At 38.0% G+C, this 26242-nt stretch overlaps 1 protein-coding gene across 1 annotated transcript in view; it reads left to right on the top strand.

Annotated features, from left to right (window-relative positions):
• The first annotated feature begins 1968 nt into the window (after positions 1–1968).
• Positions 1969–26242, top strand: part of brip1 (BRCA1 interacting helicase 1) — a 41300-nt gene continuing 17026 nt past the window's right edge. Inside the window, exons 1-15 of the mRNA XM_053507426.1 lie at positions 1969–2274; positions 3115–3335; positions 3726–3852; positions 5348–5459; positions 8649–8840; positions 8940–9088; positions 9539–9691; positions 18807–19103; positions 20956–21177; positions 21524–21723; positions 22142–22274; positions 22401–22555; positions 24368–24536; positions 24701–24841; positions 25449–25610. Coding sequence (XP_053363401.1) covers positions 3268–3335; positions 3726–3852; positions 5348–5459; positions 8649–8840; positions 8940–9088; positions 9539–9691; positions 18807–19103; positions 20956–21177; positions 21524–21723; positions 22142–22274; positions 22401–22555; positions 24368–24536; positions 24701–24841; positions 25449–25610 — 2280 coding nt within the window. The 5' untranslated portion in view covers positions 1969–2274; positions 3115–3267. The remainder of the gene's footprint in view (positions 2275–3114; positions 3336–3725; positions 3853–5347; positions 5460–8648; positions 8841–8939; positions 9089–9538; positions 9692–18806; positions 19104–20955; positions 21178–21523; positions 21724–22141; positions 22275–22400; positions 22556–24367; positions 24537–24700; positions 24842–25448; positions 25611–26242) is intronic.

The following is a 26242-nucleotide window of genomic DNA, read 5'->3' as shown; positions in this document are numbered from 1 at the left end:
TAATTCATGTGAATACATTCTAACTTTGACTAGTGCAGGGTGACTCTCCTGATCAATTAGTTTAGATTGAATAAATGTTTTCACATTATTTCTAAAATGTTTTGTTTTTGTTCCCCACTTATCAGATGGGGAAAATCCCAGATTTGGGAATAAAACCCCATGTTGTTTTCTCAGTTGCAGTGGCTTTTTATGCCATAAAACAGATGATCCCCATTTTTTCTGTCAAAAAAGGAGGCTTAAATGAGGTGCAAAAATAGTGTAAACCTTACCATGTATTGTACATGTTAAATATACCTTATTTAAAAGAAACAATGTTTGGACTGTTTACTATATATACTGCTGTTACTATTCTTCCACACATTGCTTCACCAGGCTATCTAGGAGTATATATGTCAAAAAGAAGGTTAAGTGCCTTAATGTGCGTTCCTCAAGTGTTCAGGAAATTATGACCAGTTAGACCCTGTTTACAAATGTATATGTTTGCAAGTTAAAGTTATAATGAAGAAAGAAATATGTACTGTACTGAAAACATCCCAAACTGAGACATCAATCTTTAAGTACATATAAATGCTTAAATTATAATAGCTTATTTATACTATACTGTATAAATAAGTATATAAAATCTTTACAGTTTTAACTCTGTTATTGTATTTTGTAGAATTTATAATTTGTGAATTGAAAACAAAGTTTGTAATCAGCTTCCAGCGAGTTTATCATAATTATGGCTTGCTGTAAAAAGATTTCTGATCTCACAATTCCTCAGCTGTACACAGACAGCATTGAGGAGTGCAGTAAACACAAGCAATAGAACACACATAGATTAAATGACATGTAAACCACTCTAAACTAATGCAGGGATCCTTTAACTGAAAAATAAAATTGGCCACTGCAAATAAACATTTGTTATTTATTGTAATGTAATCCAACATTTCAAAACTAAAAAAAAGAGGTTTATTTCATTTTGCAAAGTAATTTACTGGCTATATATTGGCTGAGTTGTCCATTGTTCTTTGGCTCACAAAATAATTGGGTAAGTTAACATTACCAGTTTTAAAACAGTCGTTTAAGATTGCTTGTTCCAGCTTTAATTCACTATGTCAGAATTCAAGTTGCCTTGTTAAAGTTACCATAAAACAATATATCCAAAACATTACTACCATAAAACATTATATTTTGTTCTAACCTTAAATGTTGTGTAAGTGTGTAAATTGCTGTGATGTCATTACATATATCCACTAATTGAATATAATATAAATTAATTTAAGCAATCGTTTAAAATATTATTTATCACTTAAAACACTGATCATGACTCAGGAAAAGTAAGCATAGAACAGAAAACGTAATCATAGGAAGTTTAGCTTTTATTTTGAAGAAAATCTTTTTAGCTCGACCTGGAAAAACGGGTGCGTTTCAAACGGCCTGAAGTGCCCAGCGAAGTATTTCACAGGGTGTTCAGCCATGTCAAGTGTGATTCCAAACCGCAGGGAGCGAAGATGTTCAGTTTAAAGGGAACTGCGAACGGTGTAGGGAACGAGTGAACAACAGGTCTTCACTTGAAAGAAAATAAAGAGAATGAGAAATGTCCCAAGTAATTGCGTCTCGCTGGAGCGTGAAAAATAAGGAGCGCGAAAAAGGATCTATATATAATTATTATCATTATTATCGAGGACGACATATTAAAACGACACAACAATTTAAAAAAATTAAATGTTAATTTGAACAAGAAATCCTTAGTCGTATATAGGTTTGTAATCTGTATAAAAGAGAGAGAGAGAGAGAGAGAAGAAAATCTCTGTACATCTTTAATATATATATTTTTATTATTAATCAATAATTTATTTACAGGGTGTACACGTTTCTATAGTATGTTTTATAATGGTATCAGTTTTTGTTTCAATGTCCGTAGTGTGAAATTTCCACAGTAGCAGTGACCCGACGTGGTATCCAGGTATCCGACGTGCTTATGTTACCATGGTAACGCACAGAGGAATTGACGTCAGCCCTGGTGACTTCGCAGGGTTTTCCGAATGGTGGAGTTTTGTCGAGGGAAGTTCCTTTCATCGAGATTCCCTGTAAACTGAGCAGGGAGTAGGGAGCACCCTGTAAAGGACACTTCGGAATGAAACGCAGCCATTGCTAGGCGACCGGAAGTTCGGCTGTGTACGTTGCGTGGCGGGAATTTCATTTTCACTTTGGATTAGTTTACAGAATGCGGTGAGGTCGCTTTATGAGCGGTTTGAGTGAACACATGCTCGGTGTAAAGTAGACACAAAGGTAAAGGCATAAAGGTGTGTCACTGGTATATATTAGTGTGTAGTCACGTTCCATAGAACAGTGTGTTTAGAAGATATTTTGTTAGCTAATGCGGTTGATTTAGCGCACTAGCATCGGTTTTAGCAACAGGAATAGTCTCGGTGATGACGCGCTGATTAGGTTAGAATGAAAAAAGTTAGGATGAACTTTTAGGGAAAAAAGTTCTGAATAGTGTACAAAACGTTCCAATATAAATGGGGAAGTAAAATTTTTTTTTAAGCTATGTTGTCTTTGTATACAAAACGTCATCTATATACTTGCATGTTTTTGTAAACACAGTGGTCTGTCTCACTCATAATGAACCTTCCAATACATCTGGTGTTAGGTATGTAATTGCTTTATCACGTATGGAGACTTGTTGAACACCCTGTAGTTAAACTGCATGCATGTAATGCACACAGCTTGCTCAGAGAACTTGCATGTTGGTTAACTTCACGAGGCTGAATCAAAAAATGACTCTCTTGTTGCACATGACATGCATAAAGAGAAGTGTGGGTCTATAACACTTATCCTGTGTATAGAAGACCTACGGCATAAAGGCAGGGTACGTCCTGGACAGAGTGCTAATCCATCGAAGAGCACACATACACACTAAGGAAATTTAGGAATACCGGTTAACATAATTTGCAGTTCTCCACCGGTTAACATAATTTTGCATTTACAGATCTGAGAAGGGAATTGAACCCTCGACTACAGTTATTTTTAATTGAACAAAGTAGTCAAACAAAGAAAAACCAAGTAAACAAAATTCTATCACTCACTCACTTACTCCTCTTCTATACCGCCTTATCCTGTATACAGGTACACATTGGATGAGGTGCCAATCCATCGCATGGCACACGCAGACACACACGCACTCAAAAACTACAGGCAATTTGGGAACGCCGGTTAGCCTAATCTGCATGTCTTTGGACTGTGCAAGGAAACTGGAAACCAACCAAGTACGGAGAGAACATGAAAAGTCAATGCACACAGACCCAAAGGTGGGAATCGTACCTGGAGCCTGGAGGTGCAAGGCGACTGTGCGAACCACTTTGCCACCGTGCCACCTAAACAAAAGTCTCTATTTTGAACTATACATATTTCATGATTTCTTTAGTTTTAAACAGATGTGTAACATCTGTAACACAACCTTGTTATGGTTTCAAGTAAGACCCTGTACTGTATATACGAGCACACCAGTTTAAGAGCATAATAGAATGATTAATGTGTATTATTAATATGTAGTAGCACTAAGTTACCAACTTACATTGTATTGCTCAATATCTCATAGATATATATCTTTTATTTATATATATATATATATATATATATATATATATATATTTTTTTTTTTAAAGGAAGGACCTCAACATTGAGGTGCTGTACCATTCCGCTGTCATTGCAGTTAATACAATATTTGTGTTTTTCAGTGTCCCAGACCAGCTACGCACTCATACAGTCAGCATGGCAGCGGATACGGTAGAGTACACCATAGGAGGTGTGAAGATAAACTTCCCCTGCAAAGCATATCCCTCTCAACTTGCCATGATGAATTCTGTAAGTTTCATGACAAATTAAAGCGCCAAAGCTCACCAGGATTACTATACTAATCTTCTTAGCACATCTCTTTTCTTTCAAAACAGCAAAACTTTTTTTGTGATGCGAATTTCACAAGTTTTTCAGATGAACTTTCTTGTTGCAAATCTAGCTTTCTACCACATCCCGAGAGAGCTTTATTGGATTCAGAAGTGGTCATTGAGAAGGTCACAAAAAAAAGTTTTTACTTAATTGTCTGGTTCATGAAACCAATGTGATGACTTTTCTTTTGTGAGGTCGTGCATTATCATGCTGGAATTAGCCATTAGAAGAATGTGGCCATGAGGAGATGCACATGATCAGCAACAATACTTAAAGCTGTGGTATTCAAGCAGTAATTGATTGGTATTAATAGGCCCTAAGAAAATGTTTCCCACACTGTTACACCGCCGCCACAAGCCCTATTTGTTGACACACAGCAGTTTGGGCAGGTACTCATGTTGTTAATCCCAAACACTCATCTTAATATAATTGTGCCAGAAATGAATATTCCTCAGGCTAGGCTAGAATTTTACAATCTTCATCTATCCAGTTTTGGTAAGCCTTTCTGTTCTTGGCTGACAGTTTTCTGTTGTAAACCATTTCCCTCAAAGTTTAATGTGTTGTGGATTCAGATCTGCTTTTCTGCTCACCACAGTTGTACAGAGCGAGTTTCTAACTTACTGTAGTCTTTCTGTTAACTCGACCCCTTGTCCATCCGAAGAACTGTTGTCCACTAAATGTTTTTTTTAAAACCAGGAGGTCAGCAGTTATACATAAACATTACAATCATGCGACAGTCAAAATAAGATTTTTTAAAAATGTGATTTACTGAAAGCTGCTGGCCCACGCATGCACAATTTGATGTACTGCACTGCTGCCATAGGAGCTGATTAGATGATTGGATGAACAATGTACAGCTGTTGGCGGCACGGTGGTGTAGTGGTTAGCCCTGTCGCCTTGCACCTCCAGGGTCCGGGTTCGATTACCAGGAATCGCTCAGGCTTGATTCCCGTCTCTGTGTTTGCATGTTCTCCCCATGCTTGGTGGGTTTCCTCCGGGTACTACGGTTTCCTCCCACAGTCCAAAGATATGCAGGTTAGGCTAACTGGCGTTCCCAAATTGCCCGTAGTGTGTGTGTGACTGAGTGTGTGTATGTGTGTGTGCCCTGCGATGGACTGGCATCTTGTCCAGGGTGTACCCTGCCTTGTGCCCTAAGTCTCCTGGCATAGGCTCCAGGTCCCCGCCACCCTGAATACAGGATAAAGCGGTATAGAATAAGTGAATATAGAGTAAGTGAAAGTGAGTGAGTGTAAAGCTGTTCCTAATTAATTTGGATGGTATTCCTGAATGCTTTTAAAAAAATAGTCCTTATGCTTTTAACAAAAATAGTTTTTCCATGTTCTGTATATTTTGAGACTAATGAGATTTTTAAAAAATGTTTAATAACCTGACACCATAGTTCTTTCTTTCTCAGATTGTCCGTGGCCTAAACCATGGGGAGCACTGTTTACTGGAAAGCCCTACTGGCAGTGGAAAGAGCCTTGCACTTCTCTGCTCGGCCTTGGCATGGCAACAAGCGCAGTATGGTATGATTTATTGATGCACTTTAAGGCCTGTCACACTGGCTTTTTGTCACAAAATAGTTGTTACCGGGCAATACAGACACGGGGTAATGCCATCTTATAGCTCCAAAGTTTCCATCAGGTTTTCCATTTTCTACCCAGCCCCCAAAAAGCATGCTGGTGGGCAGATTAGTGACCCTGACCTGGTGTTTAGTGAGGATTATTTAATGAATGGGTAATATAAAAGTAGTGCAATAACATTGATATATACATATGTCTCAAAAATCAGAAAGAGTTTTTTTGCCAAGTACGCTTGCACGTACAAGGAATTTGTTTTAGTGACAAGCATCCAGAACAAAAAACAAAGACAAGACAGAGCAGCACGACACAAAAAAAGAGGTTGACATCAAATGGAGTAGGGTGTGAGATACTTTTAAATAAGTTACATAAATATCTGAAATGATGTTTGCAGATGACATTGTGCTTTGTAGCGAGAGCAGGGAACAGGTAGAGGAAAATTTGTAGAGGTGGAGGTATGCTCTGGAAAGCAGAGGAATGAAGGTTAGCCGCAGCAAGATAGAATACATGTGTGTAAATGAGAGGGACCCAAGAAGATCGGTGAGGCTACAGGGAGCAGTGGTAAAGAAGGTGCAGGATTTTAAGTACTTAGGGTCAACGGTCCAGAGCAACGGAGAGTGTTCAAAGGAGGTGAAGAGGCGGGTACAGGCAGGTTGGAATGGGTGGAGAAAAGTGTCAGGTGTGTTGTTGCGATTAAAGAGTATCAGCGAGAATGAAAGGAAAGGTGTACAGGACAGTGGTGAGACCAGCAATGCTCTACAGACAGTGGCGCTGAAGAAAAGACAGGAGGCAGAGTTGGAGGTAACAGAGCTGAAGATGTTGAGGTTCTCTTTGGGAGTGACAAGGATGGATAGGATCAAGAATGAGTTCATCAGAGGGACAACCCACGTTAGATGTTCTGGAGATAAAGTCAGAGAGGCCAGATTGAGGTGGTTTGGACATGTTCAGAGAAGAGATTGTGAATATATCGGTAGAAGGATGCTGAGGTTGGAACTGCCAGACAGGAGGTCTAGAGGAAGACCAAAGAGGAGATTTATGGAGGCAGTGAGAGAGGACATGAAGTTAGTTGGTGTGAGTGAAGAGGATGCAGAGGATAGGATTAGATGGAGGCAGATGATTCGCTGTGGCGACCCCTGAAAGGGAATAGCCGAAAGACAAAGACGAAGAAGACATAAATGTCTGAAATCTGTGGTATTATACAGAATATTGCACAGTGGTACTGTACACAATATTGCACATATATTTATTGACAGTTAAAATGATGTTTAACTGTTCATGAGGTAGATTGCCTGGAGAAAAAAAATGTTTTTGTGCCTGACTGTCCTAGTGTTTGGTGCCCTATAGTGTTGACCCGACGGCAAAAGTTCGAATAGAAGGTGGCTTGGGTGTGAGGGGTCCAAAGTGATATTCCGAGCCCTGCTCTGGATGTATACAGTTCTTGCAGCGTGGGCAGGGGAGTGCCAATAATTCTTTCAGCAGTTCGAACCGTCCTTTGTAGTCTTCTGATGTCTGCTTTCGTAGCTGAGCCAAACCAGACAGTTATTGAAGTGCACAGGACTGATTCAATGACAGCTGAGTAGAACTGTGTGAGCAGCTCCTGTGGCAGATTGAATTTCTTCAGCTGGCGAAGGGAATACAACCTCTGGTTGGCCTCTTTAACAATGGAGTCAATGTGAATGTCCCACTTCAGGTCCTGAGAGATGGTCGTGCCCAGGAACCGGACTGACTTCACTGCTGAAGTCCACAATCATCTCCACTGTTTTGAGCGTGTTCAGCTCCAGGTTGTTGTAACCGCACCAGACAGCCAGCTGCTCGACCTGACTTCTGTATGCAGACTCGTCACCGTCCTGGATAAGGCCGATGATTGTAGTGTCATCTGCAAATTTCAGGAGCTTGACAGTGGGGTCTGTAGAGGTGCAGTCGTTGGTGTAATGGGAGAAGAGCAGTGGGGAGAGAATGCATCCCTAAGGGGCTCCAGTATTGGTGGTGTGGCTGTTGGACATGAATTTCCCCAGTCTTACTAGCTGCTGTCTGTCTGTCAGAAAGCTGGGGATCCAGTGACAGATAGAACTAGGAACAGAGAGCTGGTTTAGTTTGGTCTGAAGCAGTGCTGGAAAGATCATATTAAAAGCTGATAAAAAGTCTATAAACAAGACCCTTGCATAAGCCCCTGGTTTGTCCAGATGTTGAAAGATGAAGTGCAGCACCATGTTGACTGGATCATCAACAGACCTGCAGGGGGTCCAGTAAGGGTCCTGTGATGCCCCTTCAGTCCAACATCAGTCTTCTAGAACAGAGGTGTCAGATCTTTTCCAGAGTGTGAGTGTGTGTGAGTGTGTGTGAGTGTGTGTGAGTGTGTGTGAGTGTGTGTGAGTGTGTGTGAGTGTGTGTGAGTGTGTGTGAGTGTGTATTTTGATTATAACCAAGTAGTCCATTTAAAGTCCTCTTAAAGGCAAAATCAACTCATTAAACAGGTGGAATCAGATCATGTGTGGCAGCTGCTTGGTTGGAATGAAAACCTGCACACACACACAGTCCCTTTTTGGAGAATATTTGACACATGGTCTAAAATAAACATGAGGTAAATACATTTCACTCTTTTCACAGTGATAAATATTTAAAACATTACTCAAATAGTTCATTTAAAGAGTTCAGTAAACGATCATGAATGCCACATAGAAAAAGTAAAATTCAAAATAAAAAAAGTAAAATTTTACTTAAATTAAATTCAGTAACATGATTTGGTGGAGAAAATATCAGATATATATATTAATATAAGAAATCTTTTAAATGGCAGTAAAAATCTAAATTGCGGAATGCTTTCATTGCATCTTATAACCCTCATTTTCTGAAGTGATACATTCTCCTCAATAGTTTTAAGAAAATTATATAAGTTTTAAATTGCCATATTTAAAGCAAATTCTGATTTTGATTCCAAGCTATGTAAAACATAGTTATAGGAAATAGTTACAGACACTTGAATTGAGTTTTTTTATTTTTTTATTGAGTTTTTTTTTATTTGGAGATGCTTTTATGAATAATTTTGAATTCACATTAAAAGTGTTGACCCTGTATACCAGAGAATAACAAAATACACAGTTTTTTTTGTGTGTGTACCCTCTCTGTCCCTCGCAGCTAAATCCAACCAAGAGGGAGAAAGCTCTTCATGTGATGTAAAAAAGCCGTATGTTACTACTCCATGTCAGTGTGTATGCCACAGTAGAGCTCGTTGCTCATCCACTTCCTTCAGTACTACAGCATCCAAACCAGTTGTGATTGACCTTACTGGAGGAGACTCTACTGTACAAGTTGTCCCACATCCGAAAGGTTAGCACACTCAGGCAGTGCCTTAACATTTTGTCTACATTTATGTTTCCCAAGTCATAAACTTTATAGATTTAAAGTCATATGTTTTCTTCTTGCTAGCAGCTGAAGGAACTCAAACCAAGGAATCTACTCTGTCATCCAGGCTTTCTGAGAAATTTCAGGCTTCACTCACTAAACAGGTGGAATCAAGTGATGAAGACTTTAAGCCTGATAGGAAGCGTATTCGGGCACCTGCTGCTGATCAGAAGGTAGAACTGTCAATCTTTAAACCAGATGTTTAGATGTTCTCTGCACAGACATTGGCAATGACAGCTTAACAATTAATGCTATTGGTCATAAATACTATCACTTTTTTAATATTTGTAATTCTGGTGTTGGAATCAGTTTACCTCTAATAAGTTTACGTCTCAGTCACTCGTAAGTCACAAAAGGAACTGGATAAATATAACTGCTTGGTAATGTAGATTACACTGTATTATACTATATTTGTTACTATTTTACACATTTTGAGTGAGTCACTACAGTGATTTTCAGAGTGCCTGTGATTTACAGCTTCTCAGAAAACAAAAATCTATAATCCATAAACTTTAATTTAGGTCAGACAACTAACGACTTTACCAGTATACCAAAATGCTGTTCATTTTGAACACTAAAAAGCACTGAGCTAACCTGTAATTTGTCAATCATATGGTGTTCAGCAAAGCAGGAAGCGAAGATGTCTGGAAAAAGGTGTGATCTTTGAAGATGAGGAGGAGGAACTGGACAGGGCTGGTCCTGGGACGCAAAGCTGCACTGTGGAGTTGAGCAGTCAAGCCAAAGCTGAAGGCAGCCATCTACCTGCTGAATCCTGTGTGAGTGCATAAAAAGTATTGAATTTTTAAGCCCTCATGAAGTGCTTACTTTAATCCAGTGGTTCTCAAACATTTTCTGTCATTTCCCACTTAAGGGGGTGGGCGAATTTTCAAGCCCCACTTGTCAACAAAATGATAACGAAAACGGCCAAGTGTACTATTTATTGAACCAATAAGATCAAATAACGGCAAGTTCAAAACAGATAAAATACACGTGCAATTGTTATAACAGGCTTACTTCGTCACTTATCTAGAGCTTTCTTTCAAAGAAGTTGAGTGGCTTATTAACGTGACTGGGGTGTGTTGTCTCTAAGTGTCTTCCTACTTTGTTAGGTCTCATGCTGTCCGCTGCCAGCGGTTTAAGACACAAAACACACACAGGTCTCTCCTCTTCCCTCACCATCACCACCATGAATCCAAGCGCACCATCACCACCATGAATCCTTCATTTTTGGTTGATTAGGCTGATAGGGCTGAATCACCTGCTTTTTTGTGGTCCATGTAACAAATGTATCCATTGACATTATTATGCTCACTACACACTGTACGCTACTGACCCGGTGTTATGCTCTAAAATGCCCCCCCTGCCACGGATTGCCTCCCCTACATAATCTCTTTCAAATAATATATTAGAACATAAATTCATAGGTTTATGGTTTACAAATTACAAATTATAACAAACGAATTTAATTATAAAATAAGCATTATAAAAAATGTTGTATAGGGGAAAATATATAAATTATATATATTTTTTCTTATACAACATGTATATTTTTATATTGCTTATTTTATATAAAAAAAATTTTCCTATAATTTTTCACCACAAACTATATTTATTTAGTGTAATTTGTGATAAATAATTTGTTATTTGAACATTGACAAACCCCTACAAAATAAATGTGCCATAAAATAATAATTTTTGGGGATTTGTATTAATCGTCTCGACGGCTGTCACGTGCCTAGGGTTAATTATAATAGTAATAATATATTCAATAATAATAAACCTTTGAATGTATGTCCTAATATAATATTTGATAGAGATTACGTGTGTATGTGTTGGGGGAGGGGGTGGATGGGTCTGGGCAATCCGTGGCAGGGGGGCACTTTAGCGCATAACACCTGTTTGTGTCCGCGGTAAAGTTAGTTTTATATTCGCATCTCCGAATTCAATAGCTGCGTAAATAAACCCGCGAATAAGATACCCAGATATATTTCCTCTCTACATTGTCTTTAAGCGACATCCGCCTTAAATTATACAAGTTTAAAAGCATAAACACCATTATTCTCTACGGCGCAACGAATGATTTAGGGATCATCGCAAAATGCCGCACACCAACAAAAAGCGTAGAACGATATTGATCTTCCCTTCTGTTCAGCTGTTTATTGTCAATAAAGAAAAGCATGAATTATAATAGGTACTTTCCTATTATTTTCCACTAATTCCCTCCCGTTCATTGCTCCCCCACTCATGTCTGTATTCCCCAGATACAGATACAGGCGCGCCCTCACACTTTAATCATATCTAAAGGTTGAGCTGTTGCATGTCAGTACAAAAGCATTTCACAGTTGTTATTGTTGCTCCCAACAAACTACAAAACAAACAACAAAACTAGATAATTAAATATACAATATTCATAAACACTATTTTTATGTTGAGAGACGTGCTTATCCAAAGCAAATTCTCATTATTAACGTCACTCTTGACATCATGCTCTGGATCACTATTTGATCGGGTTATACCATGATATAACAGTTTTCCACAGCTACATGATATTAGAGTGTTTTCTTGTCATTCTTTCATTTGTTTCATATTTCATATAACTTAAAAAAAAGGGCATGCAGAAAGCACACTTTTTAAATTAGGTTTAGGGAGTATAATATTTAATGATACCAAACTGATATCTGTAGCATATTAAAAATAAAAACAAATTGAAATTTCAGTATGTCTTCCATTATCTCTGTTCCTTATGACTTTGTAACTTCCTAACTTAAGGGAAAATGTTAACAAAACATTATATAAGCAAAATTGATTTGTACGCATTCCTAAGGATTAATTTAACAAATATTTTTTGCTGATGTTTATTTGTTATTTGGACGATTGCCATTTGACCACTGGGTGGCAGCAGAGAATTTTATATGATGACAGGGTTTTATGTGCAGTTCTTTAAACGCTTTTAAAATCTCATCACTCAAAGAACTGCATACTTATGCTTGTTGTTAAACCAGGACCTGTATAAAATAACCCTGTTTAAAAGGGCTTTTGTGTTGCTCATGCCACGGGCAGGCCTTTTGGAGACATTGTCTTTCTTAAAGGTCTGCAAGATGGACAAAATTAACTCTCAACTTTTACGTGTATGGACAAACTTTTAGGTGGATTTACCAGAAACGTATAAACATTTGTGTGAAAATAAAGAAAGCAACCTTTCGTTTTAGTTTTTTTTTCTGGATATATTCCTTTTAGTATGTTATGTAATATGAAATTACTTTATAAAAACCCCACATTTTTAAAGATCTGAGTGTTGATGCATCCCCAAAGGAGACAGGAATCCCTTTTTTGCCTCTGGTAAAAATAGTTAAGCAAAAATACTTATTTGAAAATATATCTTTAGCATTTTGGTTGACTAATTCTACTTTATAACTATTTGTAATCTGTCAGAACTTAAGAATATTATGACAAACAAATGAGAAACTCATCCTAACACCATGTAATACTTTATTTTATTTTACTTTTTTACTATATTTGACTTCACCTGCATGTTTTACTTGTATTTGATTTGTTAAATTCCAAAATAGCCAACAGCAAGTAAATAGTTTATGGTTATCTCACTAACTGATAGTAATCCTAGTAGTGTTTGTGTGAGTCAAATAATTTTTAGTGTGTTAAATTATTATTATTTTTTAATATACACAGTTTGTGTGTTATGCATCATTAGTACATTTTTACATTTCAGGCAGTGCTTAGTAGATAGTAGAAAAATGGCTTACCTAGCTGGGTGATCATGATCAGATATAATAGTGTTATGGGTCTCACCTTTTCTAAATTTCAGGAACGACTTTTTGATGAGAGTATGCTTGTTGCACTAAAACACAATGAAATTTACAATTACACTTATCGTTTAAAATTACACTTAGAGCACTTATTAAAGACTAATGTACTGCTTATAATATTATCAATATTATCTCTGGTATAAAACTGTATGACGCTGAAGGATAGTTGGTGTTCTCTGTGACACAGGAGAACCTGTTTGTAGTTGGAATGAGAAGGTGAGCGACTTAAGTAAGACTTTCCTTTAGAACGTTAGACTTTTACATAAGGTGGAGGCCAAGTCCTGATGAGTGGGGAAGAGGAGGTGGGTTTGCTTTGGGTTTCCATTCCTCAACTGACACCGTGCGTAGCCCCTGCCAGTGCTGACTGACATCTTCAATGGGTCCTTTGAAGCAAGCTCCAGTTTAATTAAGAGGTTTGCCTTGCTTGGCAGTGAACTGTGAAAGCCTGGGATAAATATTGAATGGGGTTCACCTGCTGGTTACTGCGCTCAAGGGATAAACAGGTGCTTTGTGTCTCTAGAGATTGACTGGCTTGGGGGGAGTGCTAAGGGCTCCAGAGGCAGCCATGATGGGGGGTGAAGAACCTTGAAGACTTTTTATGAAGGCTGTTTTTCTCACTCTGTCTGTCTTTTCTTTTCAATGTCCCCTACCAGAGGAGTTTGGGGGGGCTTAAGTGTCAAGCTCTCAGAGCTCACCTGTTGAAATACAGGCTTACACATTCCATCACAGAGTCACTGTCGGGTGAGGACAATCTACCTTAGGATCTCTAACACAGAGCTCTAACAGGACACAGGGCTCGCCTTGCACCTTTCTAGAAAAACACAGTGAGCTTACTGTTTGTCTGAACAAGCCCATTATCACTTTTACTATTCGGCCCAAACACCTTTCTTTTAGTTTGACTCTTTAAAATTCTTTGTAAGCATTTAGGTCTTTCTTAAGGATAAACAGTACTTAGGAAACCGTGAAGCGCACAGTTTGCAGTTTGTACTAGTCACAGTTTGCAGTTTGTACTAGAATAAATGTGTGTTTAGATTAGGGATCCACAATGCTGTAGATTGTTTAAGCGTTGATATCTCGTCACATTGCTAGAGGTGCGATGCAGAGAATTGTTTCCCACACATACTTGGTGTGTGCCTTAGGCGCACCCCCAAGAATATTGACGGCCACCCAAGTATGTTTGCGCACCCTTTTATAAAATCTGTCCATCTGCCATCTGCAATCTATTAACTAGTATCGGACAGTTCCTTCTTGCCGTAGCAGAATAAACAGGTATAAGAGCGGTAGCGCGAGCTGATAGGCAGCGGATGCCAGCTGCCGTAGGAAGAATGAAAAGGGCATACTGACTGTCGCACATGCCTTGCAGAGAACCAGTTTCGCAGAGTAAACAGGCTGCTCTTTAAAAAACAAATAGGAGGATTAACCCTTAAAACTCAAGCAATGCGGACCTGTGCGGCACCATAAAAAAATAAATGTAAGTTAAAAAAAATAAAATAAAATAAAATAAAAACGGTTGTCCTGCCGGTGTGTGTGGATGAAGGAGGTTTCAGAGACATCACACTGTCCATCTGGGTTTTCTGATACGTCATGTAAAATCAAAGTTATTGTAACGTTTAAAACTGTAAATTGTACTGCTCCCAGAATATGGGCATAACATTGCAAAAATGCAGAACTAAAAGTGTGTGTATTATAATTATTGTTATTATTATTGGTCACAAAACAACCATAAAACCTGTCAATTTTATGAATCTGTGCTATTTTTTTTGCCTACGTGGCGCATTTAAAAAAAAACATTTTTAAATTAGGTAATGTTTGTAAGTAATGTTTGTAGAGTTGGTTAAAATGAAATATTATGTAGATTGTGCTGAAAAAAAGGATGTCACTCTGCACTGCACAATATACTGTATAATGTTAATGCTATAAAGCCACATACTGTATATGTGGGTATAGCCTTCATACTGTATATCTGGATTGCTTCTAAATACCAGAATGTATTTTCTGGAGTTTTTATTTAATTTGGAAAATGGTCTAGCTGCATGCCTGAGAACCTTTCAGTCTTAAAAGAAACCATCTATGATGCATCAAATTCTCTCAACCGTATACTGCTTTCTGCTGTAGAGCAGTGAGCTTTTCAATTTGTCATGCCCCCAGATGACCCCAGCTGAGATGACATGCTAAGGTTGACGCTCCCGCACAAGGCTAGGCAGTGTTTGATAGCAAGGACTGGATTGAGCCTAGGGAGAGTAGCGAGATGATATCAGGGCTCCCATGGTGAAAGAATGTAGCTTGAATGTGTCCATGGCGGCAGGTCCAGCCAGCAGAGGCTGTTATCTGCATACCAGGGGTGTTTCTTTGCTGCCCAGTGGCGAGAGGGGCCGAAACTGTGGCAGGGTTCGTGTAACGGATACTCTTGTGTCAGCTGTTTCCTGTGCTGCCGCTGACAAGGACTACCATTCACAAGCAGCCCTCCCTCCATCGTTCGATGAATAAGTAATTATACAGCACAGGAGGCAGGGTACTTGGACTGGGCTATTGAATATGGCAGCAGCAGGTAAGCTGATCCAAGGAACTGAGACAAGTGGAGCGCTGGTGTGAAACTTTTCTAACTCTGTTGTAACCTTATCCGCATCCAGGCATTTTTTTAAATTTTAGTCCATGCATCTGAGCTATACTTTATCACACACTATCCTCTCTGTCCAGTATATTATGATATTTTAAGGCAAATTACGTTTGAGAAGCACTGCTGCTGACCAAAGAGTTACTGTTTTACTTGACACCAGGGCCTACGAGAGCGCTTTTTAAGTATTAAGGTGACAAATGCAAAGTTTGTTGATAAGCGTTTATTTTATTTCTCTTGGTGGAATAACACTGTAGTAAAGTGTTGGGGGACATGTTTTAGGTATTTAGTAACTTGCTTTAAACCAGTTGAACAATGCATTAAAAAAATGGAATATTGTGAAAAAGCTCATATTCTCTTGTGATTTAATTCAAGTTTAAGTTAAACTCATATATTCTAGATTTATCACATGGCTTCATTTTAATGATTACGGCTTATAGCTCATGAAAATCAAGAATCCAGTAGCCCAATATAGCTATTAACATAGCAGCTCAATATTAGGATATTTTAATTCTAGTTTGAGTAAATTAGTTTAGTACATTTATGGGGAAGTCTGCTGACTTGAGAGTTGTTTAGAAAATGATCAACTTGGGAGAGCTTCATAAGGAGTGGAGTGAGGTGTTGTCAGTGCATCAGGAGCCCTCATGTGCAGATGACTTTTTCCATAGTTTGGAGGAAGAGTGGAGAGGCATAATCCAAGTTGCTTGAAGTTTGGTTTAGAGTTTCCACTAATTTGATTTGATGCGCCATGTCATATACTGGGGTTGGTTAACTATTATAAGGGCCTATGTCACTGCAGCCATCTACCAGGAGATTTTAGAGCACGTCATGCTTTCATCTGCTAACAAGCTTACAGAGCTGAAGACTGCTATTAAAGAAACCTGGTTTACAATAACACCACATGCCTCCATGCCATGCTGGATTGTTGCAGTAATTGATGCTAAAGGCGCCCCCACCAAGTATTGAGTGCATACATGAGCATAGTGTTTCAGGCTTTCTTATTGTAAGTGCTGTCTTGATTTAAAAATTTTCAGATTTTGCTATAAGACATAATCATTAAAATAAACAAAAATGGCATAAAAATTGTATTTACATGTAATGAATCTAGAATATAACATAGTTTCAGTTTTTTAATTAAATCACAAAAGACAATTGACTTTTTTATGATTTTCAAATTTTTCAAGATGTACTGTATATCTGTTTTTAGCCTTGAATTCTTGCAACCATATATAGTACTAAAACTGTAAGCTAAAATTTTCTAGTCTTCCATCACTGCCACCCTGTTTAAGACTTGGATTGAGCAATATGACCTGACTGTATGATATTCGAATAAGTATTATACCGTCACAGTATCCTTTTCTGAAACTAAATAGCAGAATTAATGGTACTAGTAAGAATAAACACCTGCTTCATTCTTTGGTGAATTAATGAATGCAAACTTCTTAATTTTTATAAAGTTTATTTCATAATAATATATGTAGTTGCCGGGCATTGGTGGCTCAGTGGTAGGTTTCTCCCCTACCATGCGTAAGGCCCGGGTTTGATTCCCACCCAATGCCCAAACCTCAGCCACTGGATGCAATGCCAGCCCCAGGCTCTGATAAAATAGGAGGGCTGCACCAGGAAGGGCATCCAGTGCATGCAACTGTGCCAAATTGTTGTGCAGATCAGTTGATTTGAGCACTTAATGGGAGCAGCCAAAAGAATAATAACATTTTATAACATTTATCTTTAAACTTTTGAGACACAAATATAAGGACATGATATTTTCTTAACTACTGACATTTGTAAAAGTCAGTGCCCTTTTTTTCCACCATGCCATCATTTATTTAACAAAAGAAAATATATCCAGGCAATAGTAAGTACTCCCTTGATTAATTTGGAAGGCAAGCAGACGTTTGGCAAACTGCAATATTTAGGTGTGTGTTAACATAATACCAAGAGAGAAAGACCCAAGCAATGATCTTTGAGAATCAATTGGTGCTGCACATCAATCTGGAAAGGTTTATAAAACGCTGTCCAAACAATTTGTCAAATTAAATAGATGTATATTATCTATTTACAGTGATAAAGATTATTTGGAAATCCTTTGAGTTGCCAATCTTCTCAGAAATAGATGTTGCAGCACATTCACTCCAAGGTGCTACATCTTAGACCATACAGGTCTCACTAAGCATGTTAAATGTCCCGTTATAGCACAATTAGAAGAAGATTTAGTACAGTTATTTAGAATGGTCGCCCATAGAAAGCCTCTTCTTTCTTAAAAGACAATGGAGGCACGACTAAGGTTTACAAAACTCTGAAGTGGAGTTGTTTTGCCTTAATGCCCATCGCCATGTTTGGCAAAAACAAGCAGCATTTTAGCAGAAATACCTCATATCCACTGTTAAGCGTGATAATGGAGAGGTAATAATTTGGCCTTGTTTTACAGCCACAAGACCTGAGCACCTTGCAGTCATTCAGTCAATCATGAAATCCTCTGTATACCAGAATATTCTTGAGGCAAATGTGAATTGTTATCCAAAGAAAAATAAAAGAATCAGGATTTTAAAATGGCTTAGTAAAGTCCAGATCTCAGCCCAATTAAAATCGTGTGGCAGGACCTTAAGAGCTGGACATTAGAGAAGGGCCAAAAATCTTAATAAACTGAAGCAGTGTTGTAAAGAAGAATGGGCCAGAACTCCTCTACAACGATGTGAAAGAGTGATAATCATACAGGAAATCATTAAAGCCCAATCCCAATTCTCCCCCTTACCCCTACACTTAGCTCTACACTTAGTGTCTCATTTCTCTTTTGGTTGGAGGGGTAGGGATAAGGGGAAGGGCCAGATAGCCCTCCAAACAAAGATTTTTCGGGACCTCACTTCAAACGGAGGGCTAAGCGAAATTAGGGGGTAGAAAATAGATTTGGGATTGGGCTTAAGTTATTGCTGGTAAAGATGGATCTACAAGCTATTGAATCATTATGTTTGTTTTTGTTGTGAAAATCTCTCGGGAATTGATTGACTGTTTATTTAATTGAACGAATGTAAAAAAACAAATACAGGCTGCTTCCTTCTCTTTCCAATAGTGCAGACGGTACTTTGCTTACTTTCACCCATGCCGGTGACCAACAGTGTAATTAATGACTATTAAAACACATCACACAGAGTGATGCATACTGTATATTTTAATGTCCCAGTGCTGTTACAGTCTATATCACCACTCATGGAATGACTCATTTAATCAGATTCCTCAGATGGAACAACTGTTGAATAATTAACAATATTCAGTCAGGGAGCAGCAAAAACAATTCTGGGGTTTAAACATTCCATCTCAGGTGGGCTCACCTTTCCTTTGATGTATACATTAATTATCTATCTATCCACATTAAAAATCTGTTCATCTAAGTGGTTGACATGACCTCTTTTTACAGTACTTGAAATTAATTTGTTTTACTTTTTCTTTCCATAGTCTCCTCTACCTTGTTCCCTGTGTGCTTGTGCAAGCCTCGCCGAAGGGCAGAGGGCAGCTGAAAAAGTCAAGGACAAAGACAAGGAAGGCAATGTGAAGAAGGCTGTTCCCAAAATTTTCTTCGGCACACGCACGCATAAACAGATTAAACAAATTGCACATGAGCTGAAGCGGACCCTGTACTCCACTGTGCCTATGACCATTCTTTCTAGCCGAGACCATACTTGTGTCCACCCTGAAGTGGTACCCCACGCCAACCGTAATGAACGCTGCAAGGAGCTGCTGGAGGCCAAGAATGTAAGTCATCCAATGCCCTGGCCATAGCATCTGACATCACTACAGCTTTCAACACAAGGTCTTTATTCATGTGTCACCACATGAGCTTTCAAAGAGATGAAAGGCTTCATTGACAGAGTTTGTGCAGCTCATTGACGGGACTATGAATTATTTTGTTATAAAGTAGGTATCCTAAGTTAAACATTAGTTACAGTATAACAAAGTTTTGCCAGTCAATGAGGAGATGTGCCCATGCTTATAGATGTTTAAATATGCATTTACCTTTGTTTAGTTTATATAAAAAATATACCCCCTTTAGTGATTTTTTTTTTTTGTAAGAATGGGTGGGAAGAAACTTGGTGGCTCTGCCATGTTATAGGTGGCTTTTTGCATTGTTTGATTTCACTGGCTGCCTTGGACAAAAGCATCTTTGCAAATCAACCAAGTGATTCTAGCAGTTTAACTTTATCATATGGTGAAACATTTTAATCCTAATAGAAGCTATGGTAACATAGGATAATTGTGCCCTATTTACAAACAAAGACTCATTAAATATACTGATAAGTATAAAAATTAGGTCAATCATATACTACGGCTTTCACAGGCACTAGACCTTAACCAAGATTAATACTTATGGGAGGTCTGTGCTCTACTCCAGCTTAATGAAAGGAATATATTTTTATATATTTTTATTTTTATACTTTATAGTAGGAGACACATAAAATCATAAAAATGTAAAGGCTCACTGAAGCTGTTCTGGCTGCTTATGGTGTACCAACAACTTACTGAGTCACCATTTCAACTTTTGATGTATCATTTAAGTTTGTCAAGCACTGATCACCCTGTTATGAATTATTATGACATTAAATACCCAAATTGAATCTTCTGAACTCAGTCTGACCTCACTTCTTCTTTGCAAAGGAAGCACTTGCTCTCTGCTTCTTGCCATACCCTTCAGGCTGGTCAGTAAGTGTTCACAAGTTTGAGTGTTCACAATGCTTTTCACTTTGCTGTTGTTGTAAATGGAAGATGATTAATAGCCTTCACATTCTAACCACTGTAACATAACTCTACTCTTTAAGGATCTGTGAGTGAAATCCTTGTCACTGGAGCTGTGGGGACCAGTTGTGGGTGATAATGTCCCTAATCACTCATACAGACATTTTTGTTAAGGCACACTTGTCAAATGCTTCAGATGTGGTCTGTTTTAACAAGATACTTTTTATCGTCCTCCTCGCCAGTAGCCAGTCAGCTTGGATTATAAGCACATGTTCACCATCTGACCTTGTTTTGTGAAATGGGTGATGATTCTTCTTAGGACTCTATAAGCAGCTAGCACTGTGTCCTGTGTCATTTCCAGTCAGGCATGCAACCCCACTCTTTTTTTCATTTTGCTCTGGCATTTGTTGTAAGGTCACACATCTCAGCTATCATCACCATCATAAGAGGCAAATGACAGTTGCAGTGAAATAGCCCTGCCAGGGTAGTGTTAATCCCCTACTCCTTCTGTAGTACTATAATACAGTTGAAATGTCTGTCAGCCTCTCATCACGCCACTGCAGGCTCCAGTGAGCCCTAGCATAATGAACAGATACCCCCTTTAATGATCTAGCAGAAAGACCCCTCTTCTAATTATGAAACAGATATGTGTCTTAGTTGTGACCATGCTGTAAATGATGAATATGTATAACAGTTACTGTATCCTGTTAAGGTCATTTAGAGGATATACTGTTTGATGTTAAGGATGAATAGTGTATAACCTGCCATTTTATTAGACTGAGGCCTGTTTTATTAAAATTTATCAGTGAACGTGGATTCCAAATTACCAGTTTATTCATTAGTTATATGTAAGGTTTTTCTGTCTGTTTTACAGGGGCAGATATGCCGATTTTATCACAATGTGCATAAAATGCGAGAGCAGAGGACTTTGCAGTGGGTCCATGGACTGCACCAGGCATGGGACATAGAAGAACTGGTCAGTTTGGGCAGTAAGCTACGCTCCTGTGCCTACTATGCAGCTCGGGAGCTCATGCAGGATGCTTGCATTGTTTTTTGCCCGTACAACTATTTGCTAGACCCTCTTATCCGGGAGAGTGTGAGTTATAATTCCCATTATCTAAGAAAAATTTTTGTTATTATCTAAAAAATATTTAGGAAAGTGTTTTTATATATGTGGATTAATTTGTAGGGAACCTATATGAAATGACCATAACACACAGTTTATTACTACTGTACTAAATCTAATTACTGATTATTCGTCTGTGCTGTAATAAGTGTATGTTAATATTGAGGGGGAATATTTTTTGAGAAGTTATAATTGTGTTTAATGCAATAATAATGTTTAACAGATGAATCAGATGCCATCTTTGAGTAAATAATTAATATTTATATAAATCTTTTATAACCTTTAATGAAGATGATTGTTCACATCCCCTCAACAGATGGACATCAATCTAAAGGGGCAGATTGTGGTGCTGGATGAGGCACATAACATTGAGGATTGTGCTCGTGAGTCTGCCAGTTTCACCCTTAACCAGGCTCAGCTTCGTGAGGCCCGAGACGATCTTGAGGCCATGGTGACATATAACATTCGCCGGAATCAACATGAGCCTCTTTTGGCCTTTTGCTGCAGCTTGCTCAAGTACACCATCTTTGTTTCATCTCATATACTGTAGAACAATCTAAATATGATCTATTATGTATGTCCCTCACAGCTAATGGTTTGTAGAGGATGAAACTTGATAAGACAGACGAAGTGGAGCATATGGTAGTGGACAGAAATATTTAGAAATGTGCATGTAAACAGAATGTATCAGGTAGAAATTAATTAATCATTCTTTTATCGATTAGTGAGGAGAGGCAACTGTTTTTTTCCTTTGGCGCATTCATGAGACGGGATGTTAATTGCTGGAAAAATTAGAAAAGAATTCTTCAAGCACTTAAAATCTCCACATGCTTATATCTTTGATTAGGCATTAGGCATTTAATTTGACCAGGCTGTGAAATCTTAGATGTTATCAAATTCATTTGACAAATAGTGTGTGGATATGTGTATGCAGCTGGATACAAGAAAGCTCCAGTACTTTGCAAGACAGGGATTATGAGACTGCCTGTAAGGTGTGGACTGGACAGGAAGTTTTGGACATCTTCCATGGTCTTGGCATAACGGCTAATACATTTCCTGTGCTTCAGGTATCCTATTCCACTGAATGTTGCTTATAGTTCTCCTTCAATATGCCCCACACTAAAAAAAATATATATATATTACATTATGATAAAAAGTATATATTTGTGTTTTTGTGTTTGCCTCCTGAGCAGAAGCATCTTGAGGCAGTGCTAGAGAAGGATGAGCGTGTTGAGCTTGTGAATGGAAATGAGCAAACAATACAGGTTCCGACCATCAGCTCCAAGACTCAGACTGTGCTCAAGAGCCTTTTCATGGTGTTGGGATTCCTGTTTCGACAAAACTGCAGGTCATTATTCCTTCTATAAACTGACTGCAGTTTGAATAATCTTTGTCTCTAATTGTATTTTATTCATTTGTTTTTGCAATTCCTGAGGTAACATTTCTGGCTCATATTTCGTTGTTTACTTAAAATATTTAGGGCAATTTTTTTACTGCATTAAATACTCAAGCTTTTGATGGCTCTAAAAAAAGATTTGCAGTTATACAAGGACTATCCCACTGTTGTTAATATAAGAAGAACAGTTTGTGCAACAGTAATATAACCTGTCAGCCAAGGAGAATGGACTGGCCAATGGCGACTTCACTGTACTTTACTGTAAGTCAGTGGGGCTCTAGACAACTGTTGGTGAGCTTTTAGTGAGCGTGTTTACTAGGGATGCACCGAAATGTAAATTCTGGGCCGAAAACGAAACCGAAATTTTTGGATGCACTTGGCCGAAAACCGATACCGAAACCGAAAATGGCTTCATTAAAAAACATGTTTAAAATATTTTCTTTTTGTTTGTATTAAAAAAACTACAAATTAATTAAGCAATCAAACTTTTATTGATAATAAATAACAGTAATAAGGCTGTTTAACAATAACAAAACTTGCTTCCAAGTGCTTCCAAACCGCCGAAATACTCGGTGTTTGATGCGTAATGACAGCGCGAACGAGACGGGAGGATGGGAGAGGCGTGGCGACAATTTCGGCTTTTATTTTCGGCGCTTTCTTACGTTTCGGCCGAAACCGATAATGCTATTTCGGCCGAAAATTTTCGGCGGCCGAAATTTCGGTGCATCCCTAGTGTTTACTTTATATGACTGAGAGAGTAGAGCAAAACATCTGCATCATATTTTGAATTGAGCTTGAGTATTCCTCTGCGAAAACTATTCGGATGATTCAGAAGGCTTTCAAGAATGATGCAATAAGTTCAGAGCAAATAAAAGTGTGGCAAAAAAACGCTTCAAACATTTCTTTTAGGAAATTCAGCAAGAAATCTCATTAAAAGTTGAATTTTAAGTTTATATTGTTAGTTAGCACAATACTGAATAAAGCCAAGCTAGAAGCTGAGAACTAAATAAGTGCCACTAAGGGATTCAGAGATCCATAATTAAAGTAATCACGTATTAATTTCAATGATCAATAGATTACTCGACTGTCAAAATAGCAGCTTTATTGATAACATCCTTATAATATTTTACTTCATGTGTCATAGGGTCAATGTTTTATTGAATTACATTAATTATAATCCACTTATGTTCACTTTAAATCATTTTAATTTTGCTTGTCATTATCATTGATGAAATTATATTTAAAATAAAAAAATGATTGTTGATTCTTTAAGTTGATTATAGAACATTAATCACACAAAGGGGCAGTTTTACTCCAAGCATTTCTACCACGCTGCAACAGGCTTAAAATTGTTAAAGATTATTTTGATGCAGACTGTAATGATAGTTTGGTTGCTTTTACTGTACTTGCAAGCCTGTATTCTTAAAAATCAGTAATACTATACTAATACTGTGCATTTTGGGTCATCACTGATTGCTGTCTCAACATTGTGGAACATGATCTGAAACCAAGCGCTAATAGGCTTTGACAGCTTTTTGTGCCAAATTGTGTTTTAGATGTTTTTATTTTGCATAACATTATGCATAGCTTGTTTCTTATTACAAAATAGGCAGTCTGTTGATGCCACTTCTCATCACAGCTGTGAAAAGTGTGGATGCTTAAAACTGCTGTGTGCCAAGTTCTTGTGTGTTTCTGTGTGTGTGTGTGTGTGTGTGTGTGTGTGTGTGTGTGTGTGTGTGTGTGTGTGTGTGTGTGTGTGTGCAGGTTTGCAGATGACTACCGTGTTGCTCTGCAGCAGAGTTATGTTTGGACTACCCAGGAGGATGTACCTGATGCCCAGGGCTTTTTTACCAGACCACGCCGCCGCCGACAGACTGCCCGCACGAAAACCCTTGTGTACACACTCAGCTTTTGGTGCCTTAACCCTGCTGTGGTGAGTGCTTGACTCTGAGCCTCAATATGAGTATAGGTTTTTTTTTCCAGCCTATTTTGTTTTCAGTTCCTTTCCCAAATACATGCAAGAGATAGAGAACTTGCTCAATATCGATATCATTAATGTTTATGCAGTTCATGATAAATGTGTTTATATGATGACAGGCATTCTCTGAACTGGGCTCAGTAGTACACAGTATAGTGCTCACTTCTGGTACCCTCTCACCCATGGGGTCCTTCTCCTCTGAGCTGGGTCTCAAATTCTCCATCCAGTTGGAGGCCAGCCATGTCATCAGCAAATCTCAGGTTAGTAATCCCTGGTGAGTAATGTAGCCAAAAACTGTACTCCGTGTTGCTTAAAATTACTAAAGTAGAGATTAAAATGACTATTCATATTACTTTAGTAAGAGGATAGAAATACAAAATCTACGAAAAACATGAATGATTGAATGAATGACTGAAGCATTATTTGCTGTAAAATATTAAATTTACATTAAAAAAAAGCCTGTGTTTAAACATTAATCAGTAGAAATAAGTTGAAAAAAAGTTCAGTTTTAATACATTAGTTCTTAATATAGCATGATTCCATAATAACTTTGTGATTATTTCAGGAAAAAATAATAAAGAGGAAAAATTCTGTAGTTAATATCAGTCTGACATTTTAAATAATGAACAAATACCAACTAGAAAAAAAGTCTTATAAATAATTAAAATTAAAAAACTGTATATATTGTATATTTCTTGAAAGAGAAAGTAATAACGATAGATTGGGTGCTTTTAGTATTAAGCCACGTTTCTTTTTGCTCATTAAAAACCTAGAGTAGCAGTTTGTTTAGCTAGAAACAAGCTATAAATAAATAAGAACATAATAAATATTTTTGGAGTCTTTTAACTATGGCAAACAACGTTACAGGTATGGGTTGGCACCATCGGAGAAGGTCCGCAGGGCCGTAGGCTTTGTGCCACATTCCAGCATACCGAGACCTTCACCTTCCAGGATGAGGTGGGTGCACTGCTGCTGAAAGTGTGCCAGTCAGTAAGCCAAGGAGTGCTCTGCTTCCTGCCGTCCTATAAGGTAAATTAGAGACTCGTTGCTGCATTCAGGATTTATTATGAATTGGATCTTAAAACAGTTTGCTTTCTGTGTGTTAATTGTTAAATGATGAGATCCGAGGCTGTGTGCACTTGCCACTGGGAGGTGTCAGAGACCACAGTTTAAGCCCGTGAATAGCCATGAAGTGACACCTGAGGCACTTGTTTTAAAATTCAGTTCTGAAGATGTCAGGGAGGCTTTGTTTGGCACTTAACCTCTAAGAGCTAATTCTATTGTGTAATGGATATGAAACGAACCACAGTGCACAGGCCAGCATTTTCCTGCCTGTATCAACTTTCAACTAACTAGCTCACTTATGGGCTTCCATTGATAAATACTTTGTTGTCCTTTGTTTGTTATGCCTTTGCCATGAATAATTGATTTTCTGATAAAAACTGCATTTTACAGTGACTCCTGTAAAGGAACAAGTCAGACTTTCTGAAATGTTTTCATATGTGGACATGCATTATTTGTTATAGATTAAGTGCATGTTTTTGTATTTTATGTGTGGATATGGTTTACTTGTATATTATGGTTTTCAATGATTATACATGACTTACCCATGTGGATTAATAATTAATCAGAAAACTGAGCAGCCTGGGGATTCTTTTGAG

The sequence above is a fragment of the Clarias gariepinus genome, chromosome 11, assembly GCF_024256425.1.
Source record: "Clarias gariepinus isolate MV-2021 ecotype Netherlands chromosome 11, CGAR_prim_01v2, whole genome shotgun sequence".
In the NCBI taxonomy this organism is placed as follows: domain Eukaryota; kingdom Metazoa; phylum Chordata; class Actinopteri; order Siluriformes; family Clariidae; genus Clarias; species Clarias gariepinus.
This window is presented reverse-complemented; position numbering and strand designations above follow the sequence as displayed.